Below are 20225 nucleotides of genomic sequence, written 5' to 3' on the forward strand. Positions count from 1 at the left end.
GGACAGTTGGCCTAAGAGATTCTGAGCTGTCTTAGGTTTTCCTGTTAGTGACAAGTGGAGTCTGTGCTCCCAGCCAGATTTAAGATCCTAAATGGAATGCTCTTTTTGTTACATTGCAGTTTGCTTTATCCATCTTCCAAACCCAGGAGTATTTAGGGAGGGTTCCAATTTTCCAACATCTATTCCCTATAGCAAAGCTTGTAAGTGTCTACAGTGTAAATTCCCAAGTCCTGCCCGTGTTTTTCCAGCTGTCATGAGGTCATGTATGACTTTACCATCTTAAAAACAGCCATTGGAGTCTTTGAACCTTGCATAGGAATTGGTGGTGGTGGGCAGCTCTGGGTTGATTTCCAGCCTTAGGTGTGTGACACTCCGTCTCTGATGTGCTTGGCAGAGTTTGTGAAGCGGCTCCGGTACTGTGAATATCTGGGGAAGTATTTCTGTGACTGCTGCTACTCGTATGCAGAGTCCTGCATCCCTGCACGGATCCTGATGATGTGGGACTTCAGGAAGTACCACGTCAGCAATTTCTCCAAAAAGCTCCTGGATAGCATATGGCACCAACCCATTTTCAATCTGCTGAGCATCGGCCAGAACCTCTATGCGAAAGTCAAGGAACTGGACAGGGTAAAGGTGAGCAGGTGCCTCTGCAGGAGAAGTGTGTTCAGCTAAGTGTCCCAGGGCAGGAAATGTATCTCACTCTAGTTTCAGGGCATCCCATTGGGACCTTCTGAGAGGCAGATGGACTGTGATGTAAATGAAGCTTGACCTCTGGGGCCTACTACTAAATCTTTATATTAATACATAATTTGTGTTTTTCTTGAAGAAAGTCCTAAAGTTGTGTAAAGCTTCAGGCTCCACAATACCTGGATCCATCTAGGACCCTTTGTGGATCTGTGGATTCAGTTCTGAACCCCTGCTCTAGAGGCTGTTTGCTTTAAAGGTTTGTTTTCTCCAGGAGTGCCAATCCATGGTGGTGAAAAGTAGCATTTCACTTTGACGTGTACATTGCCAATATTATTGTTATGTAAATATTTAAATTTACCTGTTTGGTTTCTTACCTTAGGACATCCAGGAGCAGCTTTTTCATATCAAGAAGCTACTGAAGACCTGCAGGTTTGCTGCCAGGTATGATTCTTGACTGAGACAGTCCATGTTCCCTCCTCCAGCTGCTGATCCTCTGAGTGCCTCTGGGAACTTGCTCCCCAGGTCACAGGGCTTCTTAACATGGTGATTATCTCATGGCTGTCCTTGGGAATGCAGACCACCTCTCAAAATTGCTAAGTCACTGGTGGAGTAAGAAGAATGGGCCAGGATAAGGATGAAACAACTCTAGCTAATGGCTTTTTAGTTGTTATTAATAAATTGTAGTGAATATGTATGGCCGCAGATTTACAATCTTTTTTTTTTTTTTTTTAATATTTATTTTCCAGTTCTCGGCGGACATAACATCTTTTGTTTTTGTATGTGGTGCTGAGGATCGAACCCGGGCCGCACGCATGCCAGGCGAGCGCGCTACCGCTTGAGCCACATCCCTAGCCCCAACCATCTTTTTTTTAAAGATTCTTTTAGTGGTAGATGGACACAATATATTTATTTATCTTTATATGGTGCTGAGGATTGAATCCAGGGCCTCACAAATTCTAGGTGAGACTCTACACTGAGCCACAACCCCAGCCCTCAAATTTACCATCTCAATCATGTTAGAGGCAGTTCAGTGGTGCTCAGTCCATTCACAAAATTGCTCTGCTCTCATCACCACTGTCCACCTGCAGAACTCTTTTCCTCTTGCAAACTGGAAATTACGTCTATGTTCAACACACCTGCCTGTTTCCTTCCCTGCCCCCTAGAAAATACCTTTCTACTTTGTTTCTGTGAATAGTGACTACTCTCAGTGCCTCATACAAGTGGAATCTGATAGTGTTTGTCTTTTTGTGGCTTATTTCACATAATAAAATGTCCTCAAGATTCATCCATGTTGATTCATGTGTCAGAATTTCCTTCTGTGCTAGCATGTGTGAGGCACTGGGTTCCATCCTCAGCACCACATGAAAAATAAATAAATAAAATAAAGGTTTAAAAAAAGAATTTCCTTCTTTTAGAAGGCTGGACAGTATTCCTGTGGGCCTGTATCCATCCACTGAAGGACACTTGGGTTGCTTCGCTGCTTTATGAATAATGCTGCTATGAGCAAGGGGCCTGTTCAGTTCCCCAGAAGGAGAGGCAGGAGGCCTGTCAAACCTGGGCGAGATCACAGCCCTCTGACTCTACTCTAGAAGCTTATCTTAAGGATAAACTTGTGATATGAACAGAGATTTAGCTAAAATGTAGTTTTTAAAATAAGAAATCATGTTTAAAATCTAGCAGGTGTTTAGTAACAGTATGGATGGTACTTAAATTGATACTACATGCATAGGATGGACTGCCAGTCAGTCAGTAAAGATTTAGATGTGAATTCAATGAGAGATTTTTTTTATTTTTATTTTTAGCTATACGTGATAGCATAGTGTATTTTGACATATTATACATACATGGAACATTACTTCCCATTCTTGTGGTTGTACATGATATGGAGTTACACTGATCATATGTCCATATGTGAACATAGGAAAGTTAGTTATCTGATTCATTCTACTGTCTTTCCTATTTCCATTGCCCCACCCTCCCTTATTCTTCTTTGTCTAATCCAGTGAACTTCTATTCTTCCCTCCCCCCAGTTATCATATCAGTGAGAACACTGAGAACATTCAGCCTTTGTTTTTTTGAGATTGGCTTATTTTACTTAGCATGAGAGTCTCCAGTTCCATCCATTTTCCAGCAAATGCCATAATTTTATTCTTTTTTATGGCTGATTAATATTCTATTATGTGTTTGTGTGTGTGTGTGTGTGTGTGTGTGTGTGTATTACTTTTTTTTACTTATTCAATCTGTTGAAGGACACCTAGGTTGGTTCCATAGCTTAGCTATTGTGAATTGAGCTGCTATAAACATTGATGTGGCCATGTCACACTGTCCTTTGTGTATATGTTGAGGAGTGGGATAATTCAGTCAAAGGGTGGTTCCATTCCATGATTGGTGAGGGATCTGCACACTGCTTTCCAGAATGATTGCACCAATTTGCAGTTCCAGCAGCAATGTAACAGTGTACCTTTCCCCCACATCCTCACCAACATTTATTGTTGCTTGTATTCTTGATAATTGCTATTCTGACTGGAGTGAGGTGGAATCTCAATATAGTTTTAATTTGCATTTCTCTCATTGCTAGACAAGTTGAACATTTTTTCATATATTTGTGGACTGATCATATTTCTTCTTTGATGTGCCTGTTCAGTTCCTTTGCCCATTTATTGATTGAGTTATATTTTTTTGGTGTTATGTTTTTTTTGAGTTCTCTGTATACTCTGGAATTTAATGCTCTATCTAAGGTGCAGATGGCAAAGATTTTCTCCCATTCTGTAGGCACTCTGTTTACATTTTTTATTGTTTCCTTTGCTGTGAAAAAGCTTTTTAGTTTTATACATCCCATTTATTGATTTTTTATTTTGCTTCTTGAACTTTAGAAGTCTTATTGAGGAATTCAGTTCCAAAGCCAACATGATAGAGAGTTGGGCCTACTTTGAGTAGGCACAGGGTCTCTGGTCCACTTTGACTTGGGTGAGTGATAGGGGTCTAATTTCATTTTGTTGCATATGGATTTCTAGTTTTCCCAGCACCATTTGTTGAAGAGGCTATCTTTTCTCTAAGGTATGTTTATGGTGCCTTTGTCTAGTGTGAGATAACTGTATTTATATGGGTTTCTCTTCTGTACCATTTCGGTGCAGTACCATGCTGTTTTTGTTATGCTAGTTCTATAGTATAATTTAACTTCTAGTATTGTGATGCCTTCTGCTTTGCTTTTCTCAGAGGATTACTTTGGCTAGTCTGGGCCTCTTATTTTTCCAAATGAATTTCATGACTGCCTTTTCTATTTATATGAAAAATGTCATTGGAATTTTAATAGGAACTGCATTGAATCTGTGTAGGGCTCTTGGTAGTATGTCCATTTTGACAATAGTAATTCTGCCTATGGGAGATCTTTTAAGGTCTTCAGTTTCTTTCTGTAGTTTTCATTGTAGAGGTCTTTCACCTCTGTTGTTGGATTCCCAATTTTTTTTTTTTGAGGCTATTGTGAATGTGATAGTTTTCCTAATTTTTCCTTTAGTTGATTCAATACTGATGTATAGGAACATAATTGATTTTTAAGTGGAAGAAGAGTCAGTGACTTAAGGGGGTTAAGATATTCATTATAATAAATGAGGTCATAGGTTTTTAGAATATTTTGTTTAGATTTATATCTTTCATCATGGTGATATGTTGCTTTTGGAGTTAATTTCCTAGGAAGGACCATGTATCCGTATCAGTAGTCATTGGCCCCTGAGCCCCATCTGGTATCATGGGCCTGACAGGTTAGTGCTTCTCAGGGTCTCCATTTTCCTCATCTATGACATGTAGTAAAACCCACACATCCTCCCTTCTACCAAATCTTGTGAAATAGCCATTCTGGGCTTCAAATTTAAAAAGTTAGCAAATATACGTTAAGTGCAGGGGGAAAGTCCGACAGCTCATGGTAGGACTTCATGTTACACATGTCAGACTGCATGTTACCATGAGGGTACAGAAGAGGCGGTATGGAGCACATGTAGTGATGGGGTGGGGTTGGGAGTAGACCAGGCTTCCTGGGGGAAAAGCCTGAGCCTGAAGGGTAAGTTGGAATCAAGAAGAGGAATCTGGAACCTCCACCAGAGGGTGCAGCATGAGTAAGTGTCCCATGCTGGATGGAGAATTAAGCCAATATGACTTCGTGGAGTGCCAGGTCCAGCACAGGCTGCCAGTAACTGTTTTAGGATATTCAGAAGGAGACCAGGGTAAGGTTTAGATGCCTTTGGTTACTCAGGTAACCATGACTGCTGGCACTCTGATGCCTTAGTCTTCAGCCCAGTGCTGGACTTACAGATTTGGAGTCACATACCTGTTTGTGATCTGTAATTCTCTTGCTAGTTGTCACAACAGTCACTGGCACAGATACCCTTGAAATTAAGTTGGAACAAACAGGGTGTCATTTTGATTTCATGATAATCAAATGGTACTAGGTGCATATATTTTTTATTAAATAAATGTTTATTACTAATTTTTTAAAGTAAGATGTGGGCAGAGAAAGAGGGAAAGTTTTCAGTAGGTTCTGCATAAACTTTCTCTAATCACCTTTTTTCCTGCAGACAGCAATGGAGATTATTGGCAGTGTTTACACTCAAATTTCCTGATCTCCTCATTTCCTGGAAGTAAAGAGATTCTCATTGACTCTTGCTCCCAGAGCACTTTCAATGGTTTTTTTAAGTGACTATTCCTGTTTTTTTAAAATTCATTTTCTTTTTAAAAATTAATTATTTTATTTTAATTAGGTATATGATAGCAGAATTCACTCTTATTCATTGAACACAGTTGCAAAACAACTTTTCGTTTCTCTGGTTGTACACAATGTAGCATTGCACCATATGTGCAGTCTAGATGCTCTTCAAACGATGAATGGATAAAGAAACTGGTATATATACACAATGGAATATTATTCAGCATTAAAAGAGAATAAAATTATCGCATTTGCAGGATGGAGTTGGAGAATACAATGCTAAGCAAAGTAAGCCAATCCCCAAAAAACAAAGGCTGAATATTCTCTCTGATAAATGAATGCTGATTCATAATGAGGGTGAGGGGGACATGAGAAGAAAAATGGAGGAACTTTCATTGGGTAAAGGGAAGGAAAAGGAAGGAAGTGGGTATGGGGGCAGGAAAGATGGGGGAATTGGTACACATTTTTAAGAGTTGAAAATCAAATATTCCACTGGGTGCAGTGACTCATGCCTGTAATCTTATAGGCAGAGTCAGGAGGATCGCAAGTATATTTTTAATATTATAAAAAATATAAAAGGTTGGGGATGTAGTTCAGTGGTGGACCAACCCTGGGTTCAATCCCCACTACCAAACCAAACAAAAACAAAACAAAAAAAAAGTGTTCTGTTTTCTCTGTGCAAGGAGGGTTGGGGCAGCCTGCTTGAGTTGCATTTCTCTGCACAGTCTTGGAATCACGTTTTATGGAACTTCAGTTTCTTCCTGGCATCTAAGCACACTTGCAGTAAGTAGAGTGGTACACAAGATTCACTGGTGTTCTCGTAGGTGTTTTTTTATTGATTTAAAAATATCAATGGTGAGTGCCAAGAGAAAGCACCTGCCCTGTCCTTCCTACCCCTGTGTACTGTGTGGGTGTCTTCCTGAATCCCTCTGCTTCTTCTCTGGCAGTGCATTAAAGGAGTTCGAGCAGGTTCCCAGACACTTGACTGAAGTCCTCCATGTGTTCTCCCTGGAGGACCTCCTCAGGACCAAGAGAGGGCTGCTGGCACCCTTACTCAAGGACATTCTGAAAGCAGCCCTTGCACATGTGGCCAGCTGTGAGGTGAGGGTTTGCTGGGAGCGGGTGGGTCCCTGACCTGTCCCCAAGCCAGGGCCTGTGCAGCGTACTTTTTACATGAGACCGTTAACTCCCACAAACCCTGAGTGTAGTGCCAGCCACACCATTTACAGATGAGGAGACTGATGTTCAGAGCTTTGAATTAATGGACTCAAATCATCCTGCTGATTACTGTGAGAGCTGGGCTGCAAGCCAGGGCCCTGGGACTTACTCTGGGTGCTGGAGCTGCTTGATTCCAGTCCGCTTGAAACAGCCACATGGACTCTGATGTAACAGAACAGAAACTCTGTGTCTGCATGAACTGGAAGATTGCAGTGTAGCATGGAAATGAAATTCCATCATTTAAGAACACAAGTTGAGAGTCCGTTGTGGTGGCACGCATCTGTAGTCCCAGCTGAGGCAGGAAGATCCCTTGACCCAGGAGTTCGAGGCCAGCCTGGGCAGCTAGCAAGAGCTTGTCTCAAAAAGAGAGACAAATAAACAAAGTTTAAAATCATGATCTTTCTGTGTTTTAAACTGACTTGGTGAGAAATGGATGCTATGTGCCTTTTGTTTGTTATTGTTCTTATCTAGTTTTTTAGAAGCTAAAATCATAGACATCCAAAAATTGATGATTATCAAGTTCCGTAAAATTGCTAACTCAGTTTCTGTATCAAGAGAAGCATTTCCAGTTTCTGACTTTCTGATGCTTTCTTTTACAGCTCTGTCAGGGAAAGGGCTTCATTTGTGAATTTTGCCGGAGTACAACTGTCATCTTCCCATTTCAGACGGCAACTTGTAGAAGATGTTCAGGTATTTTAATAACTAGCAGAAACTTAGTAGTCATTTAGCTTAGCTGCAAATTTAAGTTTAATGGCTTAATCACAGAGTTAACTTCAGCTGCATATTAGCTTAATAACTTGGGCACAGGTTTTTCTTAAAAGTGCAGTGTGGTTGTGTGGTGGGTTGGAGATGACCCAGTTTGGGGTCCATGGGGAGGAATATTTGGTGGAGCAGGGATAAAGGATGAGGTCTGCTGGGGTTTGGGGTAGAGGAGATGTTCCTGCTTTTGCCTGGGCTTGCCCTATTTTGTAATTGGATCATGAATTGTTATCTCCTGTTCCTTTTGTGCTACTTTGGTGGAGTTGAGGAGCTGTTATAGAGGCCATGTGGCCCCCCAGGCCTAAAACCTTTACTCTGTGGTTCTTTACAGAAAAGGTTGCTGGTGTTTATTCTAGGATATCAGTGCCCAAGGGAATCCTGTACTCTGGATTCATGTTTTATCAAGAGAGATTTTAGTAACATGTCCCTTTTCATGGGTTTTATCAAGAGAGATTTTAGTAACATGTCCTTTTTTATGAGTACATTCTCCACTTAGGCCATCCCAGGGTTGTCTCCCCTTACCCTTTAAGCAGTGTTGCAGGCCTGCAGGACAGGTTTCCCATCAAGAGAGGCAGAAATTTCCACACAGAATATCTCTGTGGGGGACATGAAGCCAACAGGATCAGACAGGGGGAAAAGTTCACCTGTCCTGTGGTTGCACTCAAGTCTCAAGCCCATCCAGTGGGGGAACTCTGGAGCCTGGGTGGCCTTTCATCATTGTCCCAACTTGGGGACAGAGAGCTGGCTGGGTCAGACACTCCACAGTGACCAGTCACTGGATGCAGGCTGTTGCCAGGAAGGGGGCATGATGTTGAATGAAGCAGCTCTCTCCATTTAGGGCCATTTCCAGAGAAGCAGTGCCACCTCCCAAGGGTCCTCAGCCACCAATTCTCTCAAAGGCTGGGGAACCCCTGCCACATGTTTGGGCAGATCTGGGGACACTGTGTGGCATCTTCTGTGTTCTGTGTTTAGACTCTGTGAGCATCATGTTCATGACTTGTTAGGTAATTTATAACTCCTGTGAATTTTAACCTGGCTGATTACTTTTTGCAAGACTCTGGGTTCTGATTTAGATCCCTGCCTCCCTGGGATGGGAATGAGCATCATTCACATACGAGAAAACAAGATGGTGTGTTGTCTTGCTTGCAGCATGCAGGGCTTGCTTTCACAAACAGTGCTTCCAGTCATCCCGGTGCCCTCGGTGTGCAAGGATCACTACTCGGCGGAGACTTTTGGAAAGTTTGCCCTCTGCAGCCACGTGATGCCCCTTGAGTATTATTGTGAACTGTCGTTCAACATGCCTTATGATAAAATGCATTTGTGTGTATTATTGTCACTTTGTTTTTGTTATCAGGAATTGTATATTTATGAAAAAATATGGCCCAGATTTCTCTTTATTATATACATATATGTACATATTTAATATTTTAAAAATGCATAATTTTTGTTATTAAGTATATTGTTACTAATACGTGTTTACACATGGTAACATACTGGTGTACACATGTGTGACATTTTTGCTGCTACTAGGGTTATTTAAGACTTTTTAAAGGGCACTTCTTAAATTGTATTGTAATAGTTGTATTTAGTTAATCTTGGAGCCTTTTTTATAAATTGTAACTGACAAAATGAATTATTCAGTTCCTCTTCCTTTAAAGCTTGTTTGGTGAAACTGGTTCTTTCAGTGAACAGAAATGAAACCTGAAATCTGTCTGTTCCATATTTTTTTCCTTCAATAAACATACTTCTACCTAAATGCCACTTTGCAATTGTGTTAGCCTTACATACCTATTCCAGGCTTTGCTTAGAAAGGGTATACCTATTACACAGCCTGTGCATGCAGGTCTAGGTGAGGTGCAATTACAAGTGGTTGCCTCTAGATGGCAGTGTTTCCGCAGCACACATAACAGCCTGTTTGCCATGGCTGGTCCACATTCATGCGATGTCAAGGGAGACAAGTAAGTAGAACTTCATCCCTGCTTTTTGGGATATTACCTCATAGATACAAAACCAAGCAGAGGTATTTGAAGACTTAAATAAGCTGTGGGTAAATACTCTTAATGAACAACATGGTTCTAGCAATAACATTAAAATCATAGACATCAATTAATAAAATTAAGTGAATCACAAAACTTTTGTGAACTTCTTTTTCCTAATATTTCTATTTCCTACATACTTTCACCCATTTGGAAAGGGATATAGCCCCATGTCCCTTCCTGGGACATCTTCAGTCCAAGTGATTCTTGATCTAGGGCTTGAGTGTTATATTCTCTGGCATCCACATGTCCTGGCTACACCTCCTCTGAATGAGCTTCTCAAGCAGCCAGGCAGTCAGGGAAGTGCTACAGGTTGTCCCCTACCCCTATCCATCCCTATGAGTTTTATTCAGTGAGATAACACTAAGACTATTGAAAGAAATGAGTGTATTTCTGTCAGTCTGGGTCTTCTCATTCAGTTGCTTTCTCATCATCTCCAGTCCTCCTGCCAAAGCTCTGTTCACATTTATTACTTGAACAAATGTGTCAAATAGGAATTTAGACACATAAGAATAATAAAGTCAAATTTAACTACTGTCTCATTTCTATCCATAGCTCATATTCCCTCATGGGAATCAAGGGTCAGAATCATGTTTATATTCCTGGGAATAGCTTTCTGAGGCAAGTGTGAATATCTCCAATTTGCAGGTATGTAAACTGAGGCTTACAGAAGAGAAATAACTGGACTTTGTTCTTCTGCATAGTACAGGAGTGCATAGTGGTCTCTACCACCAGAGGTGTGCATATTAGAACTACTTTTGGCATTTAAGTCTGCCTACTTCCAAAGCTTGTGTTCCTAGCCCCAACTTCTGTGGGGTGTGTTTGAGATAATATGAGCAAATCCAACTCTAATATGTGCTAATCCAGCCTCTGTTCCTGGCATGGGGTTGGGTATTTTCCCATTGTTCCCTTGTGTTAATGGAGCTACTGAGGCTCAGGCTTGTTTGAAGCACCTGGACAGAAATCATCCACAGCACGTGTGCAGCACTCAGTAGGGAAGTAATTAATTGTGGCATATGTTGCTGCTTAGTGAGATTTACTCATTGGTGGTCTTTTCAACTCTCCTTTGACTGCTGGAAGGAAGATGAATACTAATGTTTCCCTTCAGATCATCACACGCACGAGGCATTGGGTTGCAGTGCTGTGATCCTCAATGATTAATTTGCTGTTTCTACACTCCTCCCTTGGACAGTTCTGGTAAGGTTTCATTTACAGTTGTGATTCTCACCAGCAGGAAGAGAGTTCTGTTACCTTGAGACAGTGGGTGGGGTGAGAAGAGAGCCCCTCTCAAAGGTATTCTGCTCTGTTGACCTGGGTGAGAATTACTAGCCAGGACTTTGGATTGAGTCCCAGATATACTGCTTCCTACCTGTGAACTTCTGATTAAGCTTCTTCAGTGATCTGAGCTCTGTTTATAAAATTGAGGGATAATAATTATATTCAGTTGATCTGAGGATTAGAAATGGAAATGAATCACACAGCAGAGGGCCTACTATATGTAAGGTCCTAATAAGTAAAAATAAGCAGATATAGAAAGATTAAAAACTGAGTCATAACCACCTATTTTATATATCCCCAGGTAAACTACTTTGTCTCAGTTTACAATCTATAATATGAAGATTATGCACTATTGTGCATTGAATTGTCCCTCCCAAAAATATATTGAAGTTCTTAACTCGAGGCACTTTTGACTGACATATTTGGAACTAGGATCTTTGCAGATGTAATGAAATTAGGGTGAGGTCATAGTGGATTTGGATGAGCCTTGATCCATTGACCAGCGTTCTTATAAGAAGAGGGAAATTGGGACAGAGATATAGACTCAAAAGGCACAGAGAGTGGTGGAGTCCAAGACTGGGTGACATATTGACCAGCCAAGGAACACCAAGAATTGCTGCCAGCAACTAGAAGCTTGGAGAGAGGCATAGAACAGATTCTAACTCAGAGCCTTTGTTATATGAGAGTTTTAGGCAAAGGCCAAGACTCCAGGGGTCCCAACATACTAGGTTCTGCCACCAGTCCCAAGATGCCAATCAAAGAGCAGTGGTGAAGGCAGGAAAGGAAGTTGAATCAGTAGAGCTAAACTGGGAAGAGAAGGGGACCCTGTCTTTGGGGATACTGACAAGAGGTTCAGGTTTAAACAGAGGAAGAATTGGGGCAGTAGCTAGAGGTATGCATAGTTAAGCAGTCTTGGCCAAACTGGTGTGGGTAATCACTACCTCAAGTCTATTTATTTGAGGTCTAGAGAGGTTATTGTCATCACTTAAAGGAGTAGTTGGGTTCCCATGAGATGATTCCTGTGTTTTGGAGTAACTGCTCCAACTTAGGGGCATTATCTATCTGTGAGGTTTTGCTGTTCCTGGAATCAGGGTGACTGCAAGTTTACAGAATGACTGGAGGCTTCTAGGCACCAATCTAGGGCTTTGGAATAGGATGCTTTATTACCTGGCAGTTGGACATCCCTGGAAATCCTGGATCCATAGTTATTCTTGGTGTCTTCAACCTTGAAGGGTCAGATGACCAGCTTCAGATGAATACTCCTTAAATGACCATTGTATACTGAGGGTGTGCTTCCTGCCTTCTCACTGGGTCCTGTCGTCATGGAAGGGGCAAAGGCCTCACTGGGGCCTCTTATGTAAGGGCATTAATCTCTTTGTGAGGGTTCTGCCTTTATGACCTAATCACTTTCCAGAGGACCCACTTCCCACTACCTTTACCTTGGGGGTAAGGATTTCAACATGGGTATTTGTGGGGGACACAAACATTTAATCCATAGCAATTGCATAGACTGCAAGAGCTCCTGCCTCTAAGTGACCCATATATCTAGACTTTGTCATATTGGAAAATAAATGAATGAGCAGAGGGAAGACAACTCCCCATCCCTCATTCATCTTCATTTCCACCACTCTGTTTTGTTTTGTTTTTGGTAGCAACACATTTTTAATTAATTTTTGAATTTATATATGACAGCAGAATGCATTACAATTCTTATTACACATATAGAGCACAATTTTTCATATCTCTGGTTGTATACAGATTATGTTCATACCAATTTGTGTCTTCATACATGCACTTTGGATGATAATGTCCATCACATTCCACCATCATTGCTAACCTAATGCCCCCTCCCTTTTCCACCCACCCCTCTGCCCTATCTAGAGTTTATCTATTCCTCCCATGCTCTCCCTCCCTACCCCACTATGAATCAGCCTCCTTATATCAGAGAAAAAAAAAACATTCAGCATTTGGTTTTTTGGGATTGGCTAACTTCACTCAGCATTATCTTCTCCAACTCCCATCCGTTTACCTGCAAATGCCATGATTTTATTCTTTTATTGTTGAGTAATATTCCATTGTGTATATAGGCCACATTTTTTTATCCATTCATCTATTGAAGGGCATCTAGGTTGGTTACACAGTTTAGCTGTGAATTGTGCTGCTATAAACATTGAGGTGGCTGTGTCTCTGTAGTATGCTGTTTTTAAGTCCTTTGGGTATTGATCAAGGAGAGGGGTAGCTGGGTCAAATGGTGGTTCCATTCCCAATTTTCCAAGAAATCTCCATACTGCTTTCCATATTGGCTGCACCAATTTACATTTCTACCAGCAATGTATATATGTACCTTTTTCCCCACACCCAACACTTTTTTGTTGTTTCTATTCATAATAGCTGCCATTCTGACTAGAGTGAGATGAAATCGTAGAGTAGTTTTGATTTGCATTTCTCTAAATGCTAGTGATAATGAATGTTTTTTTAATATATTTGTTGATTGATTGTATATCTTCTTCTAAGAAGTGTCTGTTCAGGTCCTTGATTAATTGGGTTATTTGTTTTTTGGGGGCTTAGCTTTTTGACTTCTTTTTATACCTAGAGATTAGTGCTCTATCTGAAGTGTGAGGGGTAAAGATTTGCTCCCAAGATGTAGGCTCCTTATTCACCTCACAGATTGTTTCTTTTGCTAAGAATCAACTTTTTAGTTTGAATCCATCCCATTTATTGATTTTTGATTTTAATTCTTGCACCAAAGGAGTCTTATTAAGTAAATTTGGGGCCTAATCCCACATGATGGAGATTAAGGCCTACTGTTTCTTCTATTAGACGAAGGGTATCTGGTTTTGTTCCTAGATCCTTGATCCATTTTGAGTTGAGCTTTGCACATGGTAAGAGATAGGGGTTTAATTTCATTTTGTTGTATATGGATTTCCAGTTTTCCCAACACCAGTTGTTAAAGAGGTTATCTTTTCTCCAATGCATGTTTTTGTGCACCTTTGTCTAGTACAAGATAATTGTAATTTGTAATTTTGCTGCTGTGACTGTGTGTTGAGACATGGAGGAGCTGGAGAGCAGGGTGGGGAAGAGCCTCAGGGTTCAGAACAATTGAATTTCAATCCTAGGTCTTGCATTCACTGGTTTTATGATGATGTGCACATTATTCAACTATTTCTGCCTCACTTTCTTCATTAATAAAATGGGGGAGATAATAGCATCTGCCATGTGAGGTACTTGTGGAAAGTAAATGAGTTGTAAATGAAATGTATGTGGATCAGAGCTGACATAATGGTGAGCATAATTTGGTGAGAGCTGATATCATCAGCATTGTGTGTGGATTCCAGTGTTGAGAATGGCCTTGTAGAGCACCAAGTTCTCATGTCTGAAAACCAATGTTATGGATAATAGGGGAAAATATGGAAAATGAGGCATTGGAAAGAGACAAGCAACACTTGGAGATGGAGAAGAGCAAGGTTTCTTCAGCACAAATGTGAGCTCAGTGGAGTCTTTCCCAAAGTCTGGGCACAGATTTTTGTTTTCAGTATCTTTTGTACAGTACAGATCTCTGGATTTCAAGACTTTCTCAAGCAAGTATCCTTGTTTTAGCACCCCACCCCCCCTCTTCTCCAGGCAGTTCTCATTCCTGCCACACCTGCTGGGCAAGCATGATTACAGAAGCTGAAACTAGCAGGTAGCAGCTATTAACAGACATAAAAGGAAACATCTTAGGATGGAACGGCCACTTTACCAAGAGCAAATGGTCACAGTCACCCACTTACTTTCCCCAAATCTCTCCAACTTATAAGTTTAAAAAAATTCTTTTAGCTCTGCTTTCCTCTCCCATTCTCAGAGTAAATTGAGAAACTGATGTGACTCCATTTTTGAAAAAAGCTTCTACCTCAAAGCCTATCCAAGGAAGGGGGCATGACCCTTGTCCTTGGAAAAACCCAACAAGCACTCCTAGGCACATACCCACCCTGCTGAGTTGTTTGTCTGCAAATAACAGGATAGATCTGCAGCGCCAGGTGTCCCTGACTCAGTTAGGCTAGTTGAGGACCCGTAGCAACCCCCTAGCAACCACCAATCAGCATGAGACAGGGAAAATACCTGGGATGCCAGATGACCCCCCAGTAGTTTATGGTGGTTGATAACATGTTGGGAAACTATGTAGTTTAGCACGCACACCCCTCATGGCTTAAACCAATCAGTTCAAACGAATCCCTCTCTTGTACTAATCAATCACCCCTACCCAACTTGGTCCCACCAGTGAATGTGCTAATCAATGTTAAGAGTTGTTGTTTGATTTTCCCTCCTTGTGAAATGATTTGCTGTGTGATGTTGTGATGCATAGAGTAACCCAAAAAAAACCTATAAAATCTCACTGAACAAAGGTCTGGTATTCACTCCCTGGAACCACTTCGTCAGGAACAGTTGTGAGTCCAGGCTGGAGCTTGCAATAAAGACTCTTGTGTGATTGCATCAGATTTGGCTCCTGGAAGTCTATTGGGATCCCAAGAATCTGGCATTACAAAATCAGTCTAAGACTGCTAGCAATATCCATGCCATAACTGAATACTGTGCTGTCCTGAAATTTCCTCTACCAAATTAGTTAGTCCCTTGTTTTAAAATGCATCCTCCCAGAGTCTCAGGGCATAGGCAAATGTAGTGAAGTTCTCAGTACCAATTTCTGTTTCAATTAGCTTCATTTGGTGCTGTAACTACACCACTTAACAAAAATAACTTAGGGATGAAAATTTTACCTGGAGCTCAGGATTTCAGAGTTCTCAGTCCATAGATGGCCTAAAACATTGCTCTGGGATCAATCTGAGGTAACACATCAGGGGGAGAGGGCCAAGCAAAAGAAGTTGCTCCCTTCATGACGACATGGAAGCAGAAAGAGGGAGAGGAGACACAGGGAAGAAGCACACCTTCAGGGTTAACCCACCTCTACAGTCACATTCCACCTTCCTACAGGCAACACCCAGTTATTCCATTGAAACAAGGATGGTCTGATTCAGTACATTCTTGCAAACCAGTCATTTTATCTTTGAATATTCCTGCCTTAACACAGCAGCTTTTGGGGAACACCTCATATTTAAACCACAAGATGCCATAAGCCTATCTGCTCGGGACACTGGGGCAGGGGGATCAGGTACTCACACCAAGACCGAGTCACTTAGAGAGAACTTGTCATTTTTGTGAGAGTAACTGAAAATGGAGTAGTTATAACTGAACAACAGAACACACAAACTACAACTGGAATGAAATGAAGCAAATTTTGAAAAGCATGAACTACCACTAGAACATTAATCTTTAACATTAACCTTTGAAGTCCAATAACCATTGGGAAGTTGTGTTCCTAATTTAAAAATCTCCAAAGGAATCTTTGGGTATAGATGATATCACTGGGGAATTCTTCCACACAATTAAAGAAGAATAACTGCAATTCAATGCAACCGTTTCTAGGAATTAGAAGAGCAGGGAACAATTCACAACTTATTTTTTTGAGGCTGGCATTACCAGATCATTAAACCAGAAAAGATGGTGCCAAAATAAAACAATGGAAGAAACTCAAAGTTGGCCAAACTCCATCATGAAATAAATATGAAAAACCTATAAATAATGGATTTCACTGACAAATGAAGAAAAACTACATGGCAAAAACACAACATATATGGATAAAAACTGTTGGAAAAAATAGTTATAATGATATGGGTTGAATTATATCCCTAAAAAGCATGCTTAAATTCTAACACCAGACCTAAGAAAAAGGAAATTTTTCCCCCGGGAATGTCATTACCCCAGATTGGATCATAAGGGATTAGATTGAGCTGTTGGTTCATTGTGACTTGCTTCTTCCTTATAAGGAGAGCAGGGTGAGGTGTTAGAACTCTTGCCCTTTTGTGCTTATAAGGAGAGCAGGGTGGGCAGCTGGTTCACAGAAACTTAGGCTTTTATAAGGAGGCAGAATGGGCTGCTCATTGTGTCCTATAAGGACAGTGGGCAAGGCTGCCAGTTCATTGGAACTTGTGTCTTATGCATAGAATAAGGCAAGCTCTTAATTAACTGCCTTTCACCCTTCTGTAATGATCTTTTCTCCTATCCACTTGATATTTGTAGTGAAACATTTGAATTCCCATCCCTTTCATTTTGGGAATGTTCTCTAGGGATTTCTTTGTGTCCCAAGAGGGTCCCTTTAACACAGGAAAGAGAAACCAGTCTGATGTGAACATACAGCAGCATAACTTCAGTAACATGGAGAATGCTGCTCATATCCATCTGCATCTGTCTGTCTTGGTTCTTGATGTCAGAAATGTAACAAGTGTAGGTATTATGTGTAGAATCAACAGTAAAGCGGCCTCTGAGGGTCTGTGTAAGTTACCCTGGTAAAACAATATTGTAGGCTTCTTCTGTGTCAAGAAGATCCCATGATCTGTATTCAAAGAAATATTCTCTTCTGGGGGCTGGGGTTGTAACTCAGCAGTAGAGCTCTTACCGGAGGGCTCCACTGACCCACCTCCTCCACTCTTGTTCCAGTGTCTACCATGGAACAAGAGTGTGTGCCTACCATGCTCTAGAGTATCTTAGGGAACAGAGAGAGCATTGTTCACACACAGTCCACGGAAACAAGGAAGGTCTGATAAGGTACAACTCTGGCAATCCAGTCATTCTACCTTTGAATATTCCTGCATGAACACAGGAGTTCTTAGGGAGCACCTCATATTTAAGCCACAATTGGCCATGTGGGTATTTGCTCTAGACACTGAAGCAGAGGGAATCACATGTTCAAGCCTAGTCTGGGGAACTTACTGAGATCTTGTCTCACAATAAATAGGCTGGGGATGCGCTTCAGTGGCAGAGCACTTGCTTAAAGTGTGAGTGGCTCTGGGTTGATGGGTTGAGTTGCCAGTATATACAAACAAACAAAAAATAAGGAAAAGAAAGAAAAATGTGTGTGTGTGTGTGTGTGTGTGTGTGTGTGTGTTGGGGGTTCCCCACACTTTTTCCCTTCCATCCTGTGAGGACAAAGCAACAAACAGCTTTGACCTTGAATTTACCAAACTGGGACTTGTTAACTTGTTAATGAATTACCCAATCTAATGTATTTGGTTACAGCAGCATTAAGGTACCCAGTCATCTCTATTTCTTCCCTCTCTGGGAAGGACACATTTACTGGTTCTAGGATTCCTGGCTTCCAGGCTTTGTCCTTTATCACTTTGAGTGTTTCAATCCACTGTGTTTTATGCTGCAGTGTTTCTAATGAAAGATCTGATGAAGAACTTATGGGGAAATTATGATGAGCCCTCCCTCCCTGTCAACCCTGTAGGTGTGCCTAATGCTCTAGAGTGTCTCAGGGAACAGAGCATTGTTATATTATCATGATGTGAAGTGCTACCAACTTTTTGACACTCATATTGAGTGTTGGATGGAAGAAAAAGAAGTTAAATACCTTAAGTGTAGATATGTTGAGGCCTTTCAACCCCAAAGTCAAGACTTTTAGACTTGAAATGAAAGTTCTTTAAGTACTGTACAAATTTTAATTTTTAAAAATTACTTATCAGTTTCCATAACCCATTGAACTGAAAAGCTTCTGGAGTCCTTTCTTATTCTTACTCTGAAATTGGCAAAGGTCCTGTAGGCCCAAAAGGACATGGCCAGTGTGGGTGATGCCCAGGCATGACTGGGTCATTTCTTACTCTGAGCTCACAAGGAGCCACTGTGAGGGAGTCTCAATCCCCGGGTATATAACAGAGTGACTGAGGCTGGGTTTTTGTCCATAAGTACAGGAAGCTCTTGGTGGTGACCTGTCGGACTCCCAGCTAGTTAGTGCGTTTGGTGGTTGGTGGTTGGTGGTTGTGGTCTTTGGCGATTGGTTCTTTGATTTGGGTTTTTTGTTTTATCTTGTTTTGTTTTTTGATTTTGGTTTGTTGTTTTAGTTTCTTATTTTGTTTTTAGCTAGCATCCTTAGTTGGTGTTCCTGCTTAGGATGCATAGTAAGAGTAGTGAGTCTAGTGTAGTGCCACAGTGGCCTGGCTCCTTCCAGGAGAAGGCCTTCACAGACCATTACCAGGTCTTGAAGGACATTGGGCATGGGGCATTTGGTAAGGTGATCCTAGCCCGCCATCTGCGCACTGGGGCTGAGGTGGCAGTGAAAGTCCTGCCAAGGAGACTTTGGAGGAGTTTGACCTGCCGTGAAACACTGGCGATGAAGACCCTGAACCACCCGAATGTGATCCACCTCTTTCAGGTGATTGAAACCCACCAATATGTCTACCTGGTGATGGAGCATGGAGGCAGGGGATCGCTCTTTGACTTCATCCCACCTGGGGGCATGCAGGAGGAGGAGGAGGCCCGGAGACTCTTCAGACAGATCACCTGTGCGGTGTGCTACTGCCACAAGATGCACATCTTGCATGGAGACCTGAAGCCCCAGAACGTTGTGCTGGATGCCAGAGGCAACATCCGAATCATCGACTTTGGCTTAAGCACCATTTTCAAGCCTGGGCAAGAAGGGAACAGATTCTGGCACCCTCTGGAGGGCCCCGCAGTGGACACCAGGCAACTGGGTATCATTTTGTACTTTATATTGACAGGGAACTGCCCAAGTGACATCTACCAACCTGAGTTGGAATTTCCCCAGCACGTGTCCCCGGAAGCACAAAGGCTCATCAGGAAAATCCTGGCAGAGAACCGAAGAGCAAGCCCCTTCGCAGAGGAGATCTTGGCAGACCCGTGGCTGAATCAGGGTGAGGAGAAGTCATCTTTCCATGATGTGCCCCTCCCCAACCTCTCAGACCCCACAGTATTGTCAATGCTGTTCGACATGGGGTACGACCCTTACAGTACCTGGGTGTCACTGTCCCAGAAAAAGTTTGATGATGTGATGGCTTCCTATCTCATTATCCAGCAGCAGATAAGCCAGGGGGCAGGCTGCATGAAGCCTGTGAGAAGGGCAAGTGAGCCTGCCCTTCACACCTTCCCCTTGCCCTGTGAGCATCATCAGCCTCAGGAGGCCAAGGACTCAGGGCAGAAGGGCTTCAGAAGGGCCAGCTGGCCTGCCATTAGTCTCCGATTCCTGCATGAGAAGCCCCCCACTCCCAGGCTAGCCTCCCAGCATCACTCTGTGTCTGACTCACCCCAACCCTACCCATCAACAACAGACAGCCTTGTCTCCCAAGATGCCACCACAGTGCATCCCCAGGGCCACAGGAAGGGCTGGAAGCGGGTGAGGCAGAGGATGGCTGCCTGTTTGCGCAGACTGTGCTGTTGCACACCCTCATGTGATGGCGAAAACGAGGCTCCTACACCAGGAGAGCAGAAACCTGCTAGGTTCACAAATCGGGTGGTTCCTACATAAATGGACAGTTCAGATGGACCAAACGAAGAAACAGCCAGCCAGAGGACTCTCTACTCCGTGGATGCTGTTGTCACTACATGACCATTGGTCACCTGGACTCCAACAGCTGCAGGACTGAGTGCCTACTGGCTGGGCTTCTCCACATGGGGTCCAGCCAGGAGCACACCGGGATCTACCTGGACATCAGGTGTCCCCTGCCCCA

General features: G+C 42.2%; 2 protein-coding genes across 2 annotated transcripts; both read left to right on the forward strand.

Annotated features, from left to right (window-relative positions):
- The first annotated feature begins 381 nt into the window (after window positions 1-381).
- On the forward strand, window positions 382-9018 carry Rubcnl (rubicon like autophagy enhancer). The gene is made up of 5 exons (XM_077795465.1): window positions 382-633; window positions 1067-1128; window positions 6331-6484; window positions 7201-7291; window positions 8510-9018. Exons 1-5 carry the CDS (start codon window positions 382-384, stop codon window positions 8620-8622), a joined length of 672 nt encoding a protein of 223 aa, XP_077651591.1. The 3' UTR covers window positions 8623-9018.
- Window positions 9019-18652: 9634 nt separating this feature from the next.
- Window positions 18653-20023, forward strand: LOC144253351 (sperm motility kinase Z-like). Its single transcript, XM_077795466.1, has one exon. It carries the CDS (start codon window positions 18653-18655, stop codon window positions 20021-20023), a length of 1371 nt encoding a protein of 456 aa, XP_077651592.1.
- The last annotated feature ends 202 nt before the right edge of the window (window positions 20024-20225 follow it).

This window comes from Urocitellus parryii, chromosome 2 (genome assembly GCF_045843805.1).
Source record: "Urocitellus parryii isolate mUroPar1 chromosome 2, mUroPar1.hap1, whole genome shotgun sequence".
In the NCBI taxonomy this organism is placed as follows: Eukaryota; Metazoa; Chordata; class Mammalia; order Rodentia; family Sciuridae; genus Urocitellus; species Urocitellus parryii.